The following is a 26,038-nucleotide window of genomic DNA, read 5'->3' on the forward strand; positions in this document are numbered from 1 at the left end:
TGTAATGCATGATTCTTCTTCCTGTTAACTGAATTAGATGCCTCATCTGAAACTCCTGATAGCAATGCCAAGTTAGCTGGACTAGAAACAGATGCTTCTAATCCAAATATTAACCAGCTAGAGACACTAAGGCACGTATGACTTAGAACAAGGACCCAGGTGCCATCAAAGCTGAGATGTCAAGGCCTCTGCAGAGTAACCTTCTAACAAGGTTTTATTTGTATATGTTTCAGTTAAGGTTTTAATCTCTGATTAGAAGGGAGAAAATAAAAAAGATTTAACTTGCCAGCCCAAGCTTTCAGCAATATAAAAAACTGAAATCTGATTTGTCCGTTGGAAAAGTAGAAAGAAGACTTGATTCAAATAAGTACCTTAGAAATTCAAAGTACAGACACAGTGCTATGAGCTGTGCTATGAGCTGAAATGCATAGACATGCCCTTGTATTTACAGCACCTGCCATCAGAAAATCTCAGTGCCCTTCAGGGGAAGGCCCTGAGAAAAAGCTTTTTGATGACTGCAAAGAAACTGTAAGATAGACGTAGAAGGCAGAAGTGTCCCCGATCTAGTAAGATTTTCTCTTGCGTATTTAAAGAAAACTTTAAAAAGTCAAGTCAGCATATTCTTATTGAGAATTCAGAGAGTCTGAAATTTCAAATACATTTCTATAATAACATTAGGCACTTGGTAGACATAAATCTTTTATAAAAAAATTTATTTCTCTGTTAATACAAATTCCAACATCAACAAACAATAGTCCAGTGGAAAAATACTTAGCCATTAACATTGAAAACTTCTTTTGTTTAATAAATAGAACTTTGGCATTCAAAATTCTAGCTGTAAACCCTATTAAAAAGCAAAAACAAAAAAACAACCCCTTTACAAAAAAAGAGGCAAGGATGATAGATCAGAAGGCATAAGCCAACCAGTGGCTTCACATTCTTCTTACAATAACTGTATTTCAATTAAGTCATGACCGTTGTATTTACACATGAGGTATTCTGGGTGGTTCAAAAACTGAACCTAGTTTACAAAAACCACCAGTCATAGTGACTGATTATACACTCTGCTGTGCTTTTAATATAACCACCTAGCACCTTACTACTTCTTGTCATCACACCAATGTGATGCTGAATTTTATGTTTACATATTTAAATAACTATTTATACATATATGTACACATATACACACAAATGACTATAATCCAAAGGAGCTTCCTGCTCACTAAACAGGGAAAAGGCTGGGCTCCAAAGACATATATCTGATACCTCCCCTCATGTTTACTAAGGTATCTACCTAGTAACGAAAAACTGCTCCTTGCTTTAAAAAAAAGGAAAAAAAAAATCCTAATCAAGTCTATTTACAGAAGAACAAGGTGCAATAATCATCAACATTCTTACAGCTCACGTAAAATAGAAATGAATGCTTACTGCAGGCAAAAAGGCACAAAAGGTTCTCTCTGTATGCAGCTGTAACAGTGTTGTTAATGACTTATTGATTTGAAACTACATTCTTTATATACTCAATACTTCTTTTAAAAAAGAAAAAAATCCAAATATCCAAAACCTTTCCCTCTTCATGATTAAATGTAGAACATTATCATGCAGCAATTTTCACCATGACATTTTGGGGTGAAGCTAGAAATTTTATGTTTTGTGAACACTGGGAAAAAAAACTGTCAAAAATGGAAACAAAATGAATTAACTTTGGCTCTGAGAGCTCTAGCTACTGGCAGTTTCAAATGACACAGTCTGAGTGAGCATGGTTATGAGAATTGCTTATTTCTGTAATTACATATCTACAGTGATAGAAAGCTGCATAAGAGAATGCCAATAATCCAAACTGAAGATGTGCCTGAGCTGAACTGTGTGATGTAAAAATATAGTCCAAGTTCTCAGCTACTGTATTATTCAATGAACTATTAGTGATACTGAAAGAACATTTTCCCAATAAAGTAGTTCCTTTAAAAATGCCCTCTAAGAGAATCCTATTAATAAGTCTTGAACTATGACAGAATTAATTTAGAAGCTCATTAGTGAGTCAGAAATGTACAATATCCATTTTAGCAACACTTTCCAGCTCTTGAGCTTGTCTCTAACAGGCTACTGGAAGAAGTCTAATTCAGTTTAATAAATTGCCATGACCAAAAAACAAATTCCACTAAAATAAAATACTGTTAACATTAAATACCGAATCCTATTTCAAATACAAAAAGGGGCCACACTTATTTATTTATTTATTTAATTCAGGCATGGCTTACCTAGTCAATACTTAAGCAAAATTTCAAACAGATTTACTTTAAAACTTAGGTTAATTTTCACCTCAGACATACAATCACTGTAATAACTTCCAAGAATATCCTAGTTCAAACCAGGACAAGATACTATAGTGTTTCTATTTGCCCATCTTACCTAGCCTAACAGTAAAATCTTTGTTTTTAATGAGATACTGATATTCTTACTATTCTAACACAAAAGGTTGTCTTGGGAAAGGGGAATTTTCTGAAAAATCAAAATCAAAATTAAATACTGACAAATTAGAATACTACTAGTTTTATTTCCCCCCAAATTCCCTCCAAGTCTGTCTACTTATTATCTAGGCCCCTTTTCAAAACCCAGACTCCAAGAGATTACATTCTGTACTTCAGGGTTATACTTACACTATCACATCTTAAATCCCCTTTTTATGTGGAGCATACATTTTGGAAACTGAAATACATCAGCAGTAGTTAGTTAATTTTCTACTAGGTTAAATTTGTTTTAACCTCAAGATACGTGAACTAAGTCAAATTCTGTAAGTTTTAGAAAGCTAACTTATTTTTTAAAAATATAAATTACTTAATCCCAACTAAGCCAGAAAACAAAGTATCTACAGTGATCAAAACAAACGATCAAAAGTTTGTTTAAACAACAATACTAACCATAAACCCCCCAAACATATACATTTAAAAATCTAGTGACCCAAATCAGTGATTATTTGCCCATTATCACTATTATTTTAGGGTACCTTTACTTTCAAAATTATGGAGGCTGGGGTGTGGGGGAGGGGATTCTATTCAAAGAGGATGTAAAAGTGTTGTGTGCTACACTTGTGGTTTATCTGTTTCAGATGCTATTACCTACTTTACTGTAAAGGGCCATTTTTACAGATCTTAATTTTTATAAGGCAGAATTCTTTGCATCAGATTTTTGGTACAAATTTACTACTCCCTGATTGTCTTCAAACCACCAACATTCAAAAACAAAAGAACACATGAGAAAGCCAAATTCTTGCTAGTGACTAAGTCCTTCCTTATTAGGTTAGGGACCTTGGGATGCAGAATCACTACAATGCACTGATTTCTTAGTGCCCAGATCCTAAGGCTTAAAAGGGCAGGGAGGACTCAGGCACTGAATGGAAGGGAAAGTCTGATGTCCTTACAATGTATTATAACTGATTGTTGAAATATAACTATAAAATAACTATTGAGAGCTGTATATAAGCCAATTTCTGAACTGAATGTCTTCCTGGGTAGTTTCCTTGAAGGCCTTATCCCAAATATGTTTTCACTGCTGAAAACTTTAGGAGCATATTTTTCTAGGAGCAGCCTTTATACCAGTATATAAGCCCGGCAAGAAAACAGACATGTGATCTGCTCTTGCCTCAAACAATATTCTCCTGCTTGATTAACATCCCTCATTCCTTCTACCTGTTATTTAGTCTTGACCTAAATGAGACCTGGGGTTGCATCAAGAGATAAATCAAAACAACTTGTAAAGGACAATGACTGCCGTAACTAAGTACATTAAAAAGAACGTACATTTAAACGCTCTGAAGGCAATGGAATATACAGTCCTTCCAAAATACCAGTTAAGACAGGGAAATACTCATTTGGAAGCTTAAATGATTATAGGTCTATAAAAAAGTCAGTTGCATTTCATAGTGATATCCTGTACCCCAGAAGAAGAACTAACCTGGCCAAATTTGTATTCTATGAAGAACCCTGTTTTTAATGTACTTTACCTAACAAAAGGAATTGCAATATCACCTGGGTTTAGATTTTGTTTTATGCTAGTGATAATTCAGATATAAAGAATACAGGTTGATTTTTTTCTTAAAGTAGTTTCAACTTTAAAACAGATACAAAACTGTTAAAATGTAAACATTTGAGATTTGGATAAATAAGCTATTGTTCCAGAGTCACTTTGTTAATCTTTCTTTTACAATAATGATCTGAGGCCTTAGGTTTGCATTAATTATATATGGCTTTGTTTACATTGATATATATATAGATAGATATATAGATAGATAGATAAAATATATAAACAAAAAGTTGTAAATAGTAAGGGACATGTTAAAATTAGTTCAGATTACGTTAAATTGCCTTGTAATACATACATTACAATGCTAACGGGAAAACCATCACATCAAAATTTCACATCTCTTCAGCAATTCACAAGCACTCTGGAAAAACAGCTGACCTATCTACAGTACTAAAATCAACCCAACCCTACAACCTCACCATCTCAGCACAGGGATTGTTCAAACACAGATGGTTTCGCCTGCTGTACTACTATTTGAACACTTGCCTGCTGTGGCAACTCTCGTTCAGCCAGCCCTTGAAAACGCCAAGTACAACACAAGCTTCTCCATGAACAAAGAAGCAGCACAAGAATACAGTGTGTGCCTTTCTTAGAAGCTTTGCTTTGATCCTAGAAATCTTTATAATTTTGTGAACACACACACATACAGACACACACACACACACACAAAAAAAACTACAGGATTAAAAGAAATCCTATCCCTTTATCTGAAGGGCACTCTTCACAGCTTGGTCCTACAATCAGTAGTATGAGAATACAGAAATTTTCTCCTTATACATTTTATCATATTTTTCAAATGGTAATTTAATTTTTTTCCTGATTAGATAAGCCCCTTCGATACTTCCTCACATCCCAATTCCTCCCCAACAGAACAAATCCACAGAAAAAAATACTTATGTGCAAGTCGTATGTCACTTGCAAGTTTCTATCATGGCTCCTAAAAGAAATGTGAAGAACCTAGCACAGCAGCATGTAACAATGGGTCGTTATTGCTGTGGGACCAACACTGGTCACTGGGTTACACAGTTGTCTCCCATGTCCTGAGCATAGCGGTCTGATATCGTGGTCCGTAATTCATCTATGTCCCTCCGTAACTGGCATACATCTGACAGTTTTTTAGTGAGTGTTTCTGGGCTGTGGTCATTCTCAGTCTCTTCAGCTGAACAGTTCATTGCTGTGGAAATAAAACATGGAGAAAATCTCACATTTTTTGGGAACAAAGTCATTTTAGGATTTTCAGCTTATTATCATTGTAAATATAATGCTGGATACTGAATACAAGTCAGGCTCAGGTTTAAATTATGCATCACTCAATAGTAAATGCATCTTATCTACTTGGTCCTTTTAAAATTTTGCTAACTAAAATGCATTAAATTCATACAGTGATAACACACAAATTCAACAGGTTTAATGGATGACAATATTCCAAAAGTAAAAAGGAACATGCTCTAACAGCTCTCTTCAAACTCAGAAACAAAAATCTGAAAATCACTGTGTGGTGAGGGGCATTATCTTATATTTTTACAGATTGCAAAGTATTAACAATCGAGTGTGTGTGTGTGTGTGTGTGTGTGTGTGTGTGTGTGTGTGTGTGTGTGGGTTGGGACCCTATGATTCTAAACAACTGAATCAGGCTGATAGCTAGTTGCCCAATGGCTGAATCACTGAGGGTAAGGCCCTGAGTTAGCTAGCTTTTAATTAATTGGAGGCATAAGAGTCAGATAACTTGTTATTTATAACAAACATTAATTGAACTGTTTTACTGTTCATGAATCATGATCTGGGCACTATGCTGAGTGCTGAGGTCAGCAAAATAATGCATACAGCGGCTTATTCTTAATGATTTACATACAGTTTCACAAACAAGTAAATTCAGTCAGGTACCACAGGTGACCTGCCACTACACAAAGGCTACATTAGCACAAAGAAGAGAAAAAAAAAGGCCTCACTGGAGAGGGGACAGGTTCACTGAATGGGACAAGGAAGCAGAATGAACAAAGGTATACAGAAGCAGAAAACAAAACAGTCTGACAGAAATGGAGAAATATCAAGAAAACCAGCTCTAAAATAGCAGAACACAAATTAAGAGAGGGGAGGTCCAAGAAACAAGGCTGGAGAGGCAGGTGGGAGCCACCTTTATCTCTATTCTCAGGGAGGGTATTAGGAAATCAGAATCACAGGTTAGACAGATGGCTCTGGCAGCAATGTAAAGATGGACTGGGGTGGGGAGGGCACAAGGCTTGGCAGAGAAACCAGTCCAGACGAAGGGCTACGAAAGCTTGAATTAAGGCAACAGTGCAGTGGAGATGTGGCAGCAGGAATAAACGTCACAAGTAGGAAGGGACTCATAGACATGAAGAAGTTCGATTATCAATCAGCTTGGAAAGGGGCCAGGGACTGGACACGGGACACAGATGGGGGAACGAGTAGGGTGGAGGATAAAATCTGGGTTGGGGTGATAGGTGGATAGTGGTTCTACTTATTGAGAGGAGGAACGGGTTTAGGGTAGGGAGGAAAGAAAAGTAGGTTCTGTTTCAAACATATTGAGTCTGTGATACCTGTGAAACTGCTGGTCCTAATATACAGGTGAGTACAATCAGGACAAAAGGGACATTCTAGGCAGTGAGAGATGAATGTCTGTATGGGTCAAAGGTGTAGAGAAAACAGCAAACAAGTGGATATGTACAAGATTACTCAGAGAAAGTAAATAGAAACAAAAAGACCAACAAGAAAAGTTTCCTGGGCGACCGCCAGTATTTAAGTGGTGGAGAATTTCACAGATTGAGGCTGAGCAGTCATAAAAGTAGAAGTGGAGCCTAGAGAATGATGTCATGGAAACCATGGTAGCCCAGATTTAAGAAGGGTGGGGTGAACAGTATCAACAGATAACTGATGGTGTGATGAGATAAAGGTTCAAAACACCTCCATTGTTTTTGAGAAATTAGTTGGCTGGTCAAATTTGCAAATGCCAGCCTATAAGGTAAGGGCTCTGGGGTTAGACTTGGAAGACTGGAAGGGCTGTACACTGTGTGTGGGAGGTGCTGAGTCTCCCTTCTGTTCACATTAGGAGCACGCTCTTATCCTGGTACTGAAAAAGTAATAAATGCTACACAGGACAGTGCAGATGTAGAAGGTTACAAAGTAACTGAAGGGGTGACCAGCTCTAAAATGGTGGAGAAAACCAGTCTTTTGTGTGTGAGCTTTTATTTCTTGCTCCAAGAGATCACTGCTAACTAAACACCCCATGTTCACCTGGCAAACCTCTCCTCCTTTAAGATTCAAGCCAAACACCAGCTACTCCATGGAGCCTTCACAGCCCTTCCCAGGTAGATTTAGTTGGTTTTCCCCCTGTGCTCCCACTGCCCTCTGATCACATTTCAATTACAGTACTTACCACAATGCTGTAATATTTTGGTTAATGTGTGAGCAAGGGCTGTATTCAACTTACCTGCATTATCAGCACCTTAGTGCTTGGACCGTAGAAGGCATCTGATAAATGTTTCCTGAGTGAGTGAATATACTTAAACATTGAAGTGTCTTTCAAAAAGAAACAACCCAGTCAAAAAATGGGCAGAAAACCTAAATAGACAATTCTCCAAAGAAGACACACAGATGGCCAACAGGCACATGAAAAGATGCTCAACGTCGCTAACTACCAGAGAAATGCAAGTCAAAACCACCATGAGGTATAACCTCACACCAGTCAGAATGGCCATCATCAAAAAATCTACAAACAATAAATGCTGGAGAGGGTGTGGAGAAAAGGGAACCCTCTTGCACTGTTGGTGGGAATGTAAGTTGGTACAGCCACTATGGAGAACAGTATGGAGGTTCCTCATAAAGCCAAAAATAGAGCTGCCATAAAAAGAATGAAATAATGCCACTTGCGTCAACATGGATGGACCTAGAGATTATCATACTATGCAAAGTAAGTCAGAACGAGAAAGACAAATACCATATGATATCACTTATATGTGGAATCTAAAATACGACACAAATGAATGTATCTATGAAACAGAAACAGACTCACAGACATAGAAGACAGACCTTTCATTACCAGAGAGGAAAAGGGGAGGTGGATAAACTAGGAGTCTGGGATTAGCAGATACAAACTACTATATATAAAATAAACAATAAGGTCTTCCTGGGAACTATATTCAATGTCTTATAATAAGCTAAAATGAAAAAGAATAAATATTTTATATGTATAACTGTATTGCTTTTCTGTACACCATAAACTAAAACACAACACTGTAAATCAACTTATACTTCAATATTTTTAAAAAAGTGTTTTTTACATACCCACACTCATATATGTGTTCTCACATTTATCAAGTGGAGGGGAAAATTCTGCTGACATCTCTGAGTACAGTTACATGGTTCATTTAACAAGTGAGATACTTCGATAAAGAGTATTATTTGGTTTGCCAAAATAACTACTATGAGGCAAGACGGCAGAATCTTTTTGATGAAACTGGAAACAAAACTAGTCTCCACTCAGTCACATATTAACCATATTATTAGGCAATTACTCAATACAAACATGTTGGTACATAAACACTATGGTCTTACTCCACTCATATCTCCTTACTGAAGTCCATTTCCTCCATATTAAAAAGAGACCAACATGTCAATATTATAATAATTTAGAGCCATGTAAGTTGAGTGTTCCAGCAAAATTAGCACAGACGGGAAGAGACACTAGGATATTCTTGTGGTGGTTCTCACCATTATGTGTTCAGGAAGGCAGAACTGAGGCAGAATGAGTGGGTGTCACATTGGAAGGGACAAAGCCAGCAGGTGTGCATCACAAGGGCAACAGATCTATGGGCCATGAAAACTGGCTCATGTGACAGCATTGGCACTTACTTTAGACAGTTGCCATAGAACATACGTAAGAAAGCTTACGAGTACCTTCTCTCAAATACTTTACCAGTGGACTGATGGCTGGGTCATTAATTTAATACAACTGCCACATGAAAGCAAAGAGAATCATTACTTTTAGAAGAGTAATCAGGAAATCACACCCAACTACCATTCCAGTCACATATTAACAGAATCAGCATAGGAAACATCTCCTAGCAGGCACATTTATAGGCATTCTTCTGAGTGGCAGTCCATATCAACTACGACCCTGCTCATTTCTATAAACATAATGAGGCAAGTTCTAGCAATGAAGTAGGAACAGGTATTCAGACCCACAGATTGATTCAGAAATATATAAATCTAAGTACGAAAGGAGATAAAAACAAATAGGGAAAAGGCAGTCAGAAGTTCCCGATTCATGAAAACACATTTCTAATTGTTAAGCAATACAGTAAGAACAAGTCATTAGCCACTTACATCGGATTCCCAGTAATAATGAAAGATTAGGCTCTTTGCCCTGAGCACGCTGATTAAGAATACTACACAATGCCTTCAAGTCCAACAAACAATAGGACATTTCCTTGAACAGCTGATCAATCACACTCAAATCGAATAGTGGCCTTTTGGAAAGAATGGTCTGCTGCCTGGATTGGTCTGCTTCCTGGCCCTGATCCAATAAAGAGCAGGTCTCTTCTGTTTGTCTTTGGTTCTGCAATGGATAAAGAAAACAAAAATCTGGTTGTTAGAACAGAGGAAAGGTACTCAAAAGCCATAAAGGTTAACAATCCCTCATCCAATTCTATAAAGAAAACAGTGGAATATTACATGCCCATTAACCAAATTTAACTGCATACATATAGCAGGAAAAATAAAAAGGGAGCGAAAAAGAATTTAAATAGTGGAAACGGTGCCATCTGATGGCCTAGAGTAAACCTGAGAGAGGAAACGTGAATTCAAACAGCCTCAGTTTCTAGGGGGTCTCTCATGATCTCACATAAAAAGTACCTTGGTTGTGTATATATTTTGCTATGATATGTATCCCAAGAACAAAAAGAACTGCAAAGAAAACTTAAACCTCATCCTACAGTTTTATTGTTAGTAGCCACAGTGATTTAGTTACTCTGAAACTATTTTTTGTACATTGGGAAAAAAGTATATATGTTACTATATTAATGTTGACAGGAACCAAACTTTTCAGTGTAAGAGAAAAAGAAATAAAAATATAAAATCAAAGGGAAAAAAAAAACGCCAAACAACTCTGAATTGTTAAATTTGAATTGGAAGTATCAGTACAAACTCATGATTTATTATGCTCAGAAAAAGCTACGCTCACCTCTTCCCCAAATTATCACCATTTACTCCTCATCCTGAAAACTGCTAATTAAAGGTAAGTTTAACTAGCTTTCCAGTTGGAACTGTATTTCAGAAAAGCCAAATAGCCTGGGTTGATGAGGAAAATACAAATTTTTACAGACAAATGCCAGCTAATAAATGTAAAGGGAATGATATTAGAAAAAATTACTGTCGTTTTAATCATCTAATGATTCAGACAATGATCACTGGTGTAAGCTAAAACCATCAAGGGAAAGGTTGCTGGCAAACTGCACATCCACACACTTGCCTAAGTATCAACAACCCCATTAACTGCTGACTACAGAGGCTACAATGTTACAATGGAAAGAATCAGTCTGTCACCACCTTAACCCAGTGAGGTGGGTACTTGTGACACTTACAGTGGGATAAACAAACACGTATAATTTGATGATGTGAACAATACCTACAAAGTATTCGTGCCAAAAAATGTTTGCACTGAATCTAATATCTTTAGCTTTAACTCCTAGCTTACAAGAAATACAGGGGGGAGAGAACAAGATAAACCACACCATGAGGAAATGATCAGACAAAACTAGGTGTGACAAGTTTACAAGTCTGTAAGACAAAATGCCCAGTTTCTTCAGGGAGAAGAAAGAAACTTTAGGTTTATAAGACAAAATGAAACACAACACACGGTCCTTGTTTGAATGCTGGTTTCAACAGCTACTATAAAAAACACTTGGGGAGCAAGAGGGAGGGGATATGGGGACATATGTATATGTATAGCTGATTTACTTTGTTATACAGCGGAAACTAACACACCATTGTAAAGCAATTATACTCCAATAAAGATGTTAAAAAAAAAAACATTTGGGGAAGAAGGGGGTAATTTTCATAAGACTAGGTATTATCAAACGCCAAGGAAAATTATTATTCTTATTGGGTGTGACAACGGTGAAATGGTTATATAGGAAACTGTCCCTAAGTTTTGGAGATGCATTCCTAAGTATTTAGAGGAAAATGTCATGATGACAACTCAAAAACTAAAATAAGCATTTTTATATAACATGTCCTTAAATGCAAGCCAAGTATTTCATCTCATAATTAAATGAAGAAAGTGTGACCTGTTCCAGTGATGAAGTGTCTACATTGCACCTTCCCTTAAGGATTTTCAAGGGTAATTTTGTTTGTATTCAACTTATGCATCATTTGATGACTTTAGGATCTAATCTCTGTATACCATTTGACTTTGCTATAGTTAAGTTTGTGCAATTGTTTCTAAGACATTAGAAAAATAAAAGTTTGTATTTTAGATTATAATTTTAGTAAGAAACCTAATGGATTTAATTAACTGGCACATCAAATCAAGTCTTCAATTAAAAAGTGATTTATGAATATGTACAAAATAGGCATTTGCTTTAACTTAAGTAGGTACTGAATCATCCTTGAAAGCTATCTGAATTTCTTTTACTCACATCAAGCAATGTTCTTAATCTCTGAAGGTTTCTTTCTTTCTTTTCCAGCTCTTCCATCATCTTTTGAGTAGTCAATTTTTCTTTAGAAAGCTTCCCTTGCATAGACTAGAATAAAGAGAATTGCAAAGCATGTTAATGCTTAAAGCAAAATGCAATCAGGTAGGTAACCAGGAATACTGGCTCTGAATACTTTAGATGTTCTGACCTCCCTCACCCCTTGGAAGATGATGCCTTCACTTTTCAATCAACCCATATTACTTCTAGAGTGGATAATTCCAAAGCAGGGGAGGAGGGAGGAAGGAGAAAATATCATCTTTACCAAGACAGTTTTTAATCTGGGTAAAACATGTTAAATCTAATGTTGCTGTTTAACAACTATATTACAAACAGTTCTTATTTTATTGACTTTTGTTTATATATTGGGAGTGTATTAGCAAATCTATACTTTAAAAAAACCCTTTTTCTTATGATTAATAAGGTACAAGATAATAAGATCGTACGACTATCCCTGTTTTCTATCATTTGAAACAGCTAAACAACCTCTCTCAGTGTATAGTATTCCAAGCTGTGAATATGATGTTCAATTCAGGGCAAAGGTCTATTATGGGACTTAGATAAACTAATCTCTCTTAATTCCATTATAAAATTATTCAGACATGATACTATTGTGAGATAATCTTGAGTATACCAAAGCAGAATATAGGATATTTTAAGAGTGCTTGGGTCATTTCAGCTTATAAATCTGATTTTCAGCTATACACCAAAGAACTTGACATAAACCTTGTACTTATCAGTGATTTTTTTTTCTATCAACTTTTCCCCTTTTAAACCACAAGATCAATAAACATGACTAAAGAAGAAATTTCATTATTTTTTGCTTCAGGTCTATATTTAGTCTCAACTCTGAAAATACTTCAGAATGCTGATGACCTAAATAGCACACAATCTACTGTGAAGGTTTTTTTTTTTCCCTCACATTATCTCTGGATGGAATAAGAGAGGATAGCTGTCACCACGGGTTGAGATAAGACTCTAAATATAAAACAGTTTTCTCAGTAACAGTATTCAACCTTGTTGCTTTTTAATTTCATTTGTCTGCTAAACTCTGTAAAAATACTATATTTAATTACTCAAAAGTTGGATACAAATGAATCAAGCTCTATAACAAGTACATTTTCTTCCAGGGAAAACTTGTTTTACATTCCACAAAGATCAATTCCACAGTACAAAGTCACATGGGCTATCTGATAATATATATTTTTGGATATTGAAATTCCTTTGTAACTGAATCAAAACCCATTTGATTGAATGATATGTTGGGATTTATTTATCTAGCTAAAAACTCATACTTACTGGCATGACAAGATTATTCGGCTAGAATCCAGAATTCATCCTAAATTTTCTTAAGATTTGTGACTGTTTATTTTATTACAATTGTAGAAGAAAGGCACCACAAATAAACTACTCTAAATCTCATATTTTAACAGTGAAAACAGAACCCAAGAGAGGTATTTTCACAATGCTGTAATATAATTCTTTAGAAGATTATAGTGGTTTTTATTTTTATCATATTGAACGTGACTAATAAGTAGCTAATAAATCTGACTAATACATTACTGTGTAAGACTAAATTTAAATCAGTGAAGAAAAAGGTAATCTCCATCAGAATAAACCAGAAATGTCTGGGAGTACTGCTGTCTGTCATAAGAAGGAAAATTGAATTGGGGAAATTCATTAAGCTTAACGTGTTATGTTGGTTAGGTTCAAAGGCACTAATCAAGTAGCCCTTTAATAGAAGAAAGAGTTCACAGACACATTCTAGTAAGACCAAATGCTGTACAACTTATAGGATAATACTAGGTGTGAGTGCTATAGCTGTCTGACAATAACATTTCACCTAAAAGATTAATTACTTCTCTATCCCAAATTGTATGAAAAAGCACATGTCTAAAGTTTAAGAAAAAAGCAAGGTGAGGGGAATCTCTACTACGCTTAGAATGGGATTACTGAAGTTAAAAACGAAATCATTTTTAAATGTCTACAATTTCTCTTTAAATTTCCTGTTTAATAACGATTTTTTTAAAGTCTCAGTTACTAATCCACAGGTGTTGATCACAATCATTCTTGCAGCTGAAAGTGGTTTTAAATTCATTTCTTATTTTGATGTAAATATCCAGAAACGCTAACCATTTTTTGGTGCATATACAAACAGCTCCAATGAAGGAAAGCCAAACGTGCCTGGCTCAGCGCATTCTATGTACTCCACAAACCCAGTTTAGGAGGAAGTGTTTTGAAAGCCACTGAAGTTAGCAGTTTTACCATAGAAACACAGCAAGCGACCAACCTCACCCCGCCCCACACGCCATACAAGAGTTCCACAAACACATTCCTTCCTACAATCATTCATTGAGCAGAAATTACAGCCAAGCACTATCTGTTCACTGGATGGTACACCAATGAACACAACAGTCAAAACACTTGGTCCTTGTGGAACTTGTACTAGGAGGGAAAAGAGCAAAGAAAATAAACATAATAAATACATAAGTTACGTAGCATCACACACTGGGACTTGCCTCATGCTTTGGAGAATAAATAGGGCGTGGTGAGGCAGGGGGGTTAAAATCTCAAATGGGGTAGAATAAGGGCTCATGGAAAAAGGTGACAGCTGAGTAAAGTCTTGAAGGAGGTGAGAGACTGTGTCCCATAGGTATCTAGAGAGTATGTTTCAGTCAGTGCAAAGGCTCTGAGGCAGATGGTTTCTTTTCTGTTTGAGAAAAAGCAAGAGAGCCAGGATGACAGAAAAGAGTAAGAGATCAAGTCAGAGAAGGAAGGCGAGGTGGGGAATTGATTGCATAAGTTCTTCTAAGCCAATGTTACAAACTTTGATTTTTTTTTTTTTGCGATACACGGGCCTCTCACTGTTGTGGCCTCTCCCGTTGCGGAGCACAGGCTCCGGACGCGCAGGCTCAGTGGCCATGGCTCACGGGCCCAGCCGCTCAGCGGCATGTGGGATCTTCCCGGACCGGGGCACGAACCTGTGTCCTCTGCATCGGCAGGCGGACTCTCAACCACTGCGCCACCAGGGAAGCCCACAAACTTTGATTTTTTAACTCAGGAAAAAATGAGGAACCACTGAAGGGTACTAAGAAGATATGATGTGATCTGATATTTGTTTAACAGCTCACTCAGGTTGCTGAGAAAACACTGTGGGCAAGCAAGGGTAGCAGCAGAAAGAAATAATCCAGATAAAGAATGAGGATGCTTGAACTAGGGTGGCACAACAGTGGAGGTCGGGAGAAGGTGCCAGATGCTAGATATATTTTGAAGAAAACAGGATTTGCTCACAAAATGTAAGGCAGAAGAGAAGTCAAGAGTAAGTCTTAAAGTTTCCAGACAGAGCAAATGGAAGGGCAGATCTGTCATTAATAGCTATGGGAAATATGGAAGGTGTAGCAGGTTTATTATTTTTTGGCTTAGGGGAATAAGAAATTCAGTTTTGAACATGTTATGTCTAATACATCAAGTGGTGACATTGAGAAGGCAATTGGATATACAAATTGTAAGGTAAGGGGAGCACTTTGACCTGGAGATAAAAATTAGGGAGTAGTGAGCACACACATTATATTTAAAGCCATAAGACTGGGTAAGATCACCAAGAGAAGTATAAATAGAGAATCCTAGGAAAGAAGCAAACCCCTTTTTTGAAATATGACACTGTGTGTGTGTGTGTGTGTGTGTATAGTTTAGCAGTATAACTGACCTACAACACTATGTTAATTTGAGGCACACGACATAGTGATCTGATATTTCTATACAAGACAAAATGATCACCATGATAAATCTAGTTATTATCTGCCACCATACAAAGTTATTACAATATTACTGACTATATTCCCCCCACTGTACGTTTCACTCCTGTGACTCATTTATTTTGTAACTGCAAGTTTGTACCTCTTAATCTTGTTCACTGGAATATGATACAATATTTTTGAAAGTAATTTACATGTCTTCAAAATAAACCTTAACATAAATATCACAAATGAAACTAAACTTATCCTGGAAAAGTTTCTAATAAGGTAATATGTCCAATTTTTATATACTAGTCTACTAACCTGCCTATACATTACAATAGGATTTATGCAACGGACCTTAAATTCATTGTGTCTAGTTAAATCAAACAACAAAAACAACCAAAAAAATCTTAAAAAGCAAGTTCCTCTGAATTCTTTTGATTGTCATTTTACTGTACATATTTCAATTATCTAGAAACAAGGTATAAGTCAGTCACTTTAAGTTTATTGCTGAGAACAGTCAAAAGGCTTCATAGTAACTGTTATGATTTTATTAATACAAGCACACTATTTTTGCAATAGCATATGTAACTACACATAAAAGGTAAGATAATAGTGCTACTATCATAAGAAATAGCAATCAATAAAGAGCATGCATACTTAACAAGATAATGGCATTTAGAAATCATTAATAAGAAGACTATATTCTTTTAATAAAATTTAATATTTTTCTCTCAACACCTTTTTAAAAACTAGTTAAGAAAAGTTCATCTCCTACACGAGGCCATCCATTCGTTCAAGACTGGGCGAGATAGCTGTTTTATCTAGTACATAGAAGCCAACACAGAGAGTCAAGGAAAATGAATATGTTCCAAATTTAAGAATAAGATAAAACCACAGAAAAAGACCTTAATAAAAGAGAAAAGTGGTTTACCGGATAAACACTTTAAAGTAATGGTCATAAAGATGTTCACCAAGGTAAGGAGAACAAAGCAAGAAGAAAGTGACAATTTCAACACAGTATAAGATAGTACCAAATGGAAGTCACAGAGCTGAAGAATACAATAACTGAACTGAAAAATACAATAGGGGGCGTTTAACAGCAGACTAGATGAGGCAGAACAAAGGATCAGTACATCTGAAGACAGGGCAGTGAAACTCAGCCAATGAGAGCAGTAAAAAGAAAAAAAGATTGAAGATAGTCTGAGGGACTTATGGGACATTAGGCAGACCAACATTCACATTATAGGGGTTCCAGAAGGAGGAGCAAGAAGAGAGAAAGGGACAGAGAACTTAAGTGAAGTAATGGCTGAAAACTTCCATAACCTGGGGAAGGAAACAGACAACCAGATCCAGGAAACTAAGAGTTCCAAAGAAGATGAATCCAAACAGACCCACTGCAAGGCACATTATAATGAAACTGTCAACAGTTAAAGAGAGAGAATCTTACAAGCAGCAAGAGAAAAACAACTTATTACATGCAAGGGAAAGCCCATGATGCTACGAGCAGATTTTTCAGCAGAAACTTTGCAGGCCAGAAGAATGTGGCACTATATATTCAAAGTGCTGGGGTGGAGGGGAGGGAAAGAACTGCCAACCAGTAACATTCCACTTGGAAAGTTGTCCTTCAGAATTGAAGGAGAAATAAAGAGTTTTCCAGACAAGCAACAGCTGAAGGAGTTCATCACCACTAGACTGGCCTCACAAGAAATGTTAAAGGGACTCTTTAAGCTGAAACAAAAGGGTACTAATTAGTAACAGGATAAGTATAAATCTCACTAGTAAAGGTAAATATATTGTAAAATTCAGAATAATCCAATGTTGTAAAGGTGGTAGGTTAATCACTTATAAAGCTACTATGAAGGTTAAAAGGCAAAAGTAGTAGAACTATAACTACAATAATTTGTTAATGGATAGACAAGATAAACTGTGGCATCAAAAATATAAAAAGGGGAGGGTGCTATATCAAACTAAAAAGCTTCTGCACAGCAAAGGAAACCACCAACAAAATGAAAAGGCAACCTACAGAATTGTAGATAATATTTGCCAATAATGTATCTGATAAGGGGTTAATATCCAAAATATATAAAGAATTTATACAACTCAAGAGCTGAAAAAAAAATCCAATTTAAAATGGGTACAAGTTTAAATAGACATTTTTCCAAAGAAGATATTCAAATGGCCAACAGGCACATGAAAAGTTGCTCAACTTCACTAATCATCAGGGAAATGTACATCAAAACCACAATGAGATCACCTCACACCTGTCAAGGTGGTTATTATCAAAAAGACATAAGTGTTAGCTAGGATGTAGAGAAAAAGGGAACCCTTCCACTGTTGGTGGAAATGTAAATTGGTGTAGCCACTATGGAGAACAGCATGGAGGTTCCTCAGGAAACTAAAAACAGAGGTACCATGTGATCCAGCAACTCCAGTTCTGGGAATTTATCCAACGGAAATGAAAACACTAACTTGAAAAGATATGTGCACCTCACTGTTCACTGCAGCATTATCTATAATAGCCAAGACATGGAAGCAACCTCAGTGTCCCTCAATGGACGAATGGATGAGGAAAATGTGATTTTATATAATACACACACATACATACACACACACACACACACACACACACACACACACACAATGGAATATTATTCAGCCATAAAAAGAATGAAATCTTGCCACTTGCAACAACATGGATGGAGCTTGAGCACATAATGCTAAGTGAAATAAATTAGACAGAGAAACACATACTGTATGATTTCACTTATATGTGAAATATTAAAAAAAAAAACAACTCAGAGATAACAGAGAACAGATGTGTGGTTGCCAGAGGGGAGGGAGTGGGAGCGGGGAGGGAATGAGCAAAGGGGGTCAAAAGGTATAAACTTCCAGTTTTAAAATAAGTCCTGGGGACGTAATGTACAGCATGGTGGCTATGGTTAACAATACTGTATTGTACATTTGAGTTGCTGAGAGTAGATCTTAAACGTTCTCATCACAAGAAAAAAAATTTACTAAGTAGTGATGGATGTTAATTATTAGACTTACTGTGGTGATCATTTTGCAACATATAAAAATATCAAATCACTATTCTGTACACCTGAAACTAATGTTATAACAGTTTGAAAGAAAGAAAGTATAGAGTTAATGGTAACAAGATAAGATTTTGGAGTCAGACAAAATTAGGTTTTGGGTGCACAGCTTATGTGTTGTATAATCATGGGTGAGTTATCCAACCTTTCTAGGCTCCAAATTCATCAGAAAGATTTTCCAACCTTGTAAAGTACTGTGAAAATTATGTGGTATATATGTAGACAATACCTTTGGATGCCTGCCTATTCACAAATCCCATGAATCATACATAAGTAGTCATATTTGTACTGGGATTCTATATTCTTGGGTTATAGCTCACCGGGTCAGGCTGAATGAACACTTGACCAAACCTGAGGAAGTGAGACCCAAAGTCTATGAGTTAGTCTCTGCAGGTGGCGGGAAATGAACTACAGAACTTCAGGGCTGTGGGACAGCCATGGTCTGCCATATGAGTTAAGGAGGAAAGGAAGTCAGTCTGCAGAGAGAGAAAAGAACTGAAACAGAGGGGAATGCGAGCAGCAACAAAGCCTTTTCCTTCCTGAAGCCAGGCTTCATTCCTACCTATGGATTCCACAGATATCTCTGCATTCTTGTAATACAGTATATTCTACTATTTTTGCTTAGGCTAAATTCAATTGGTTCTGTTGCTTACAATCAAAAAGCCTAAATTACTTTTACCTAGTACAAAATACTTATGCAACTAACACTAATTCCTTTCTTCTTATACTAATATTTAAAAGCCCATTTCTTATTTCAAATCACCATGATATCTTAAAATGATATCTTTAAATATCTTATATATATATATGATATATATATATATGATATAAATGATATCTTTAAATATCTTACAATTTTATTTGTCAGCTATACTTCAATAAAGCTGGGGGAAAAAAAGAGCCCATTCCAGGGACTTCCCTGGCAGACCAGTGGACCAGTGCAGGTTCAATCTCTGGTCGGGGAGCTAAGATCCCACATGATGCACAGTGTGGCCCCAAATTAAAAACAACAACAACAACAACACCACAACACAACAAAAAAGAGCCCGTTCCAAATTCAGCATTATGGGTGAATTTTCTTGTGGAAAAAGGTTTTTTTGTCTCTTTTCACTAGTCATCCCCTAGAAGAGTGCCTAGCCCATGGTAGAAACTCAGTTAACAATTACTAAATGACCTGAATTGGTGAATAAATGACAAAATATGAAAAAGTAACTATTTAACACCTAGTTTTGTTTAAGTAAGAATCTGTGTTTACTCATTCAAAACAGTTACTGAGCCTCTTTTACGCACAAGGCACTGTGCTAAGTGCTGAACTGGATAAGGAATGTTCAAAGACCTTAGTGTACCCATTATAAAGCTCTTGAGGGCTTCTCTGGTGGCGCAGTGGTTGGGAGTCCGCCTGCCGATGCAGGGGACACAGGTTCATGCTCCGGTCCGGGAAGATCCCACATGCCGCGGAGCGGCTGGGCCCGTGAGCCATGGCCGCTGAGCCTGCGCGTCCGGAGCCTGTGCTCCGCAACGGGAGAGGCCACAACAGTGAGAGGCCCGCGTACCGCAAAAAGCTCTTGAAATAAATGTATCAGAAAAAAAAGGCATTTTATTCATCTCAAGGAGCAAATAATGCCACCACACTGTAGAGTGTAATGTACTAAAAGATTTCACTTTGGAGACAAAATTTCCAAATTGTGCTTCTAGGTAACTGAGCATAAGATGCTTTCCGCAGAAGACTAGTTTCCCAGTGTGCTCCAGTTTAAATATCTTTCATTCCAGGAAAAGACCCTTAAAACAATTCCCTCCCCTAAGGCTTATACAAGGAAGAAATCAGACTAACATCTGTTTTTCTTTTTCTTGGGACTTTTCACTTTGAGACATCCAGGATTAACACCCAAGGCACAAACTCTGAAGTCAGACAGACATGAATTAGAATCTCAGCTGTTGAGACCTTGGGCACACCTTTTAAATCTCAGCAGCTTCAAGTATAAAAATATGCTCTTTCTTACCTTGTAAGATTACTGTTGAGGCTTAGAGATAATAAACATAAACCAGAAAGAACTGCTCCTGTAACAGGTAATATCATCACTAGCATCATCTCTGACACCTCTGCATTTGGCAACAGAGGTTCTATTTCTCACTCTGGCCTAAGTGTAGACAAATATTAAACTCCTTTTCCTCATTCTTCCATACTGATAAAAGAGAATTTTCAAAATATTTGTAAAACTAAGGAATATGCAAGCACCATAGAAATTGCAATTTTTTAGGTTTCTGTTTAATAATAATTGAAGATAGTGTACACCTCAAATTCCTTTCTTAACTATCACCTTGTTACCTGATATCATTTTAAAAATAATCTCCCTGAGGGCTCTGCTTTCAGCATGATGGCATGAGGAGCTCCTCAGACCTGCTCCCCAAGGAAACTGCTGAAAAACCATAAAATAACACATTTAAAGCTTCTGGAAATGGTTCATACAAGCAAATGAAGAAACATATTCAAGAAAAGCTATTAAAACTCAGAAGAGCTGAAGTCTGTGGTATTTGAAACAAAATCCACTTGATTCCTACCCTCTCACAGCTAAGCAAGATGGAAACTCCAGACTGGAACAGCCAAGAACAGAGGGCTCCCCCTCCCCCAGCTCCTAGTTGGACCGCTGTCTTCCTAGGAAGGGCAGGGCGTCAGCACTTCTCATCTGTAGCTGATGCTAAGTTCCAGGCAAGTGCAGCCAAAAGGTGGGGGCTCCGTTCTTCAGAGCCCAAGCCGCCTCAAGGGAGGAAGGCTTTACCTGGGGTGTAGCCACGAGAATACTGGGGCCCTGACTGCCCTTGCGTTGGCTTCTGGGGCAGGAGTATCCACTGAAAGAGGCAAGCCGAGAGACCTAGAGCTGCTGCGCACCCTCCCTCCACTAGCACTCAGCTAGAGTCACTCAGAATCTTGACATTGTTCCCACCCACAATGACTAGGCTCAGAGATTTTGCCTGGGGATAAATAGGCCACAGAACAGAGACCGCTGAAGGTCTCCCTAAAGGAACTGAATTCTTTTGCAACAGAGTATAAAGTTCAATCCTAAGGGCACTCTCAAAATAGCGGGAGATTGTGGCAAAGGCAGTTGGGAGGACAGTGTTAGATTCACTGGAGCAACAGGCTCTACTGTAGGCTGGCTAGCTTGCAAGAGAGAAACAGTAAAAGAGACAGCTGGGAAGAACACTCCTGGGAACAGTAAAAATCTCAAACATTAACCCAGGAAGCTAGTCCTTCAAAGGAGCCAGAATGGACCAGTCTATGAAGCAATTTATGCCACAGGGCATTGCTGAAAACAGCAGAGTGTTGGCAATTAATGGAGCTCAACAACTGGTGTGGTCAGAGAAAGAGCCACAAAAGACCACAGATTACATTTATACAAAATGTCTAAGAGCAGGCAAATCTATAAATGCAGGAAGTAGATTAGTGATTGCTTATGCTGAGGAGGGCATGGGGTTTAAGAGAGTGACAGCTAAAGGTGTTACTTTTGGAGGTGACAAAAATGCTCTAAAATTGACTGTGGTCTTGGTTCCATACATCTGTGAATATACTAAAAATAACTGAATTGTATATTTATTTTTGGCCACTTGGCTTGCAGGATCTTAGCTCCCCGACCAGGGATCAAACCTGAGCTCCCTGCGTTGGAAGCGTGGAGTCTTAACCACTGGACCACCAGGGAAGTCCCTCTGAATTGTATACTTCATATGGGTGAACTATAGGGTGTGTGAACTATATATCAATAAAACTGTTATTAAAAAATCTGCACAAAATTAAAAAAGCACCACTTGCCTGGGTTCCTTTTCTTCCAGGTCATGATTTTCTCAGGCTTATAAAGCAAGAGCTACCAAAAGAGTTTAAACGTGCCATTACACACCTAAGGTTAGTGTCTCAGAATTAAATCCTTTTTTTTAAACTTAAATCTCAGTCTTTCCAGTCAAGTCCCACTTTGGTCCCATGAGCAAGCTGAGGATTGTACAATACTTCCTAAAGGCTCTAGGACTAGGACTACTACTGGGCTATAAGGAAGAACTGCCTAGAGAACTTATTAATAATACATTATTTCAAGCTTCACCCCAGAGATACTGACTCATCAGACTCACAATGGGGCCCAGATATCTGTATTTTAGAAAGCAACCCAAGTACTTTGAATATCCATATAGGTTTGGTGACCACTCATAGCACAGGCTCAAGAATACTCTTTCATGATTCAAGTGAGCTGACTCCCTTCCTGCAACTTCCCACCTCAGACACAAAGAACTGACTTTTCAAAAGTCACCTTTTACATATCTTATTCTAAGATTTTAATTAACAACTATACTGTGCACACAAAAGGCCTATACACTAAAGATTTTTTCTCTTTGTAAGTACAAAGACTAGAGAGAAAGCTTATTTTTTAAAAATCTACTTTTCCTTTGATAGACTACATATTTTTGGCTGTTAGGATTTTCAAAAATTAGTACTGATTTCTGATGAGAAATTTTCAGTTTTTCATGCATTATATAAAGCATTTACACATAGGTAAAATTTTTAAAAATTAAAAAACTTTGGGAAGAAAGAACTTCATGTCAGGACACATTACAAAACTAGGATAACATAAAAAATGGAGATAAAATCACACGATAATAATGAAAAACATTAAATCAATATTTATTTAGGTTAAAGAAAAGTTATATTCTGCCTGTATGACACTGTATTGGATTATGATCCATTTTCTCACCATATCTACTGAAAAAACCTGTTTGATGAAAGCTTTAATAAGAGAGATTGCTAAAAATTGGAATAAAATCTTCTGAGGCTGTGGAAACATCTTCTCTTGAAGCGTTATAAATAGGACATACTGTCACAGTTTTGAGATTGGTGGTCCCAACCATGCCATTAAAAGTGAACAGTCTTAAAGACTTTTAAAAGTGTCATTCTTACTTTGTAATATTATAATCATTCATTGATAGCTGTCAATTCAGAAAGCCCATTTAAATGCGTAAATTCTTTTAATGAGAAAACTATTTAACATGTTAGAGAAAACAAGTAAACATAACAAACTTTTTTACTTTGTATCTCCTCTGCCAAAAGATTACAATGATAACATAAAGATAGCAGCTCACTGGAAACAAGGTTATATGGGTGAAATGTCCTTTTGAGGGATAAATAGGAAGGAAGGTAATAATGCCCAGTGAAGAACTCATTCACATTCTGACTGTAGCCATGTTTATGGAAATGATGGGAAACATTCTACTGCAAAATGTCTTTTTATAGTATATATATTGACAGAAGAAAAACCTGTAAGAGGAGAAGTCAGTTTAGCTACACTGGTTTCGTGGATATAAGGAAAGGGAATATTTCTAAAGGATCAATTACTAATCAAGGTATTCATGCCAGTTAACAATATCATCTTGACGGCTGAACAAAATAGTAGATAAATCTGTTTTTATAACACTGAACTCAATTTCAAAATCAGCATATACTGTTACATGAAGTAAAACTTTTTCTATATTCAACAACAAATACAATATAACTAGTAGAAGACTGATTTCTCCCCAAACCTCCAAAGTTGTGAATCAATAAACTTGCCACTGACCTAAACCAGGTAAGTATTTATTTGAGTTCTGGTGCAAGGTAGTAAACTACGTGTATTTTATTTTCTTTTTTAAAATTTATTTATTTGGTTTTGGCTGCATTGGGTCTTCGTTGCTGCACGCGGGCTTTCTCTAGTTGCAGCGACCGGGGGCTACTCTTTGTTGTGGTGCATGGGCTTCTCACTGCAGTGGCTTCTCTTGTTGTGAAGCACGGGCTCTAGGTGCGCAAGCTTCAGTAGTTGTGGCTTGCGGGCTTTAGCGCACAGGCTCAGTAGCTGTGGTGCACGGGCTTAGTTGCTCTGCGGCATGTGGATCTTCCTGGACCAGGGCTCGAACCTGTGTCCCCTGCATTGGCAGGCGGATTCTTAACCACTGAGCCACCAGGGAAGTTCAATAGTTGTATTTTAAATATAGCATTTTCACTCTATAACAATGCCTTATTTTTACTGCCTATAAACTGGACGTAATAAACATGGCAAGGGATTTTATTTTTTGTGTCATAAAATTTAAGCTATAAGAATAACCTGCATCTACCCAAGACAATGCAGTACTCCAAATCAGCCAAACGAACTTCTAACAAATTTGATATTCTCAACAGTGTGCAGGGGCATAAAGAAGCAGTGAAACATGAAACTCGAATAATACTAAGTTGGCTTTGTCTACTAAACACCCAAAAATGGAACAACTGCCCAGCACTGTGGAGGAACAAAACACGCAAACTACAATGGCAATGACATTTTACAATAAGTTTAATACTATACTAATAGCTAAAATGCATAATTCATGTTAAAATTGGTTGGGAAGTTCTCTGTTGTTCTTAATTATAAAGTATTTTGTGTTATTTTGGCTATGCCAAGGAATTTGAAGTAATATAAAACAGAGTTATAGCATGTTGGAAGGACATCACCATCTACATAGGACTAAGGTTGGCCATTCTTGATGTAAGCAAAAGGAAAAGCTAGGAGCTTTAAATAATCAGTAATTGACAGGAATTGCTCTATTATGTGGTTCAACTTGATGACATGCCCATTGACTATACTATAAAGCAACAAGAATACTTCTTCAACCCAGAGTGTTCTCTTTAGGATTCTGCAGTTTCCAATGCTAGGTAAATAATTAGTATTCATTTTTTCAGAAGAGGCAATATTCTGAAAATTTCAGGTTTTTACAGATTACGCACTTTTTATATCCATCACAAACCACCAAATAACAAATGAAACAAAAAACCTAGCCTTCTCAACTGTGAGGGCCCCAAAATAACAAGTTTAAACAAGTAATGTTAAGCAAAAAATTTTCTCATTATCTGAGGCATATTTGTCTCCATCTGTAATTTTCAAGATATTTTCAAATAATATCTTGGTAAATACATGGAGTTTAGTTGGCCAGTTATCAACATTTGCTGTCTCTCTCTGTGAGGAAACTATATCCTAGACCTATAAACCTAGATGATCACAATGGCTAAGAACAAAAAACAAAACAAAACAAAACAAAACAAGATAGGCTTTGCTTCCAAAGGTAGACAATAGAATTAATGAGTATACTGTCTGGGCCCAAATATTTGGAAATAAATGTACCTCATTAATTTGACTTCCATTCTGTAATTAATTTGAAGAAATAAAAGAATGTTAACTCAAGCATTTTAAGAACAAAGAATGCAATGGCACATAATTATATATTCTTCTACATATTCATTTATATATAGTCATATCTAAATGTGACTAAAGACTTGGTTAATGTGTAAGAGTAAATTGCATTACGATGCTTCCACAAATGGGGAAAATGCACATTTCAATTAATACAAATATACACTAAACATCTATAATGTGAGAGA

The 26,038-nt window shown here is 36.8% G+C and overlaps 1 protein-coding gene across 1 annotated transcript in view; it reads right to left on the minus strand.

The window, feature by feature from the left end:
- Positions 1-724: 724 nt before the first annotated feature.
- Positions 725-26,038, minus strand: part of CEP85L (centrosomal protein 85 like) — a 154,910-nt gene continuing 129,596 nt past the window's right edge. The window contains exons 11-13 of the mRNA XM_030853595.2: positions 11,736-11,840; positions 9,424-9,655; positions 725-5,254 (exon numbers count right to left, since the gene is read on the minus strand). Of these exons, the coding sequence (XP_030709455.2) occupies positions 5,091-5,254; positions 9,424-9,655; positions 11,736-11,840 (501 nt within the window). The 3' untranslated portion in view covers positions 725-5,090. The remainder of the gene's footprint in view (positions 5,255-9,423; positions 9,656-11,735; positions 11,841-26,038) is intronic.

This window comes from Globicephala melas, chromosome 14, assembly GCF_963455315.2.
Source record: "Globicephala melas chromosome 14, mGloMel1.2, whole genome shotgun sequence".
In the NCBI taxonomy this organism is placed as follows: domain Eukaryota; kingdom Metazoa; phylum Chordata; class Mammalia; order Artiodactyla; family Delphinidae; genus Globicephala; species Globicephala melas.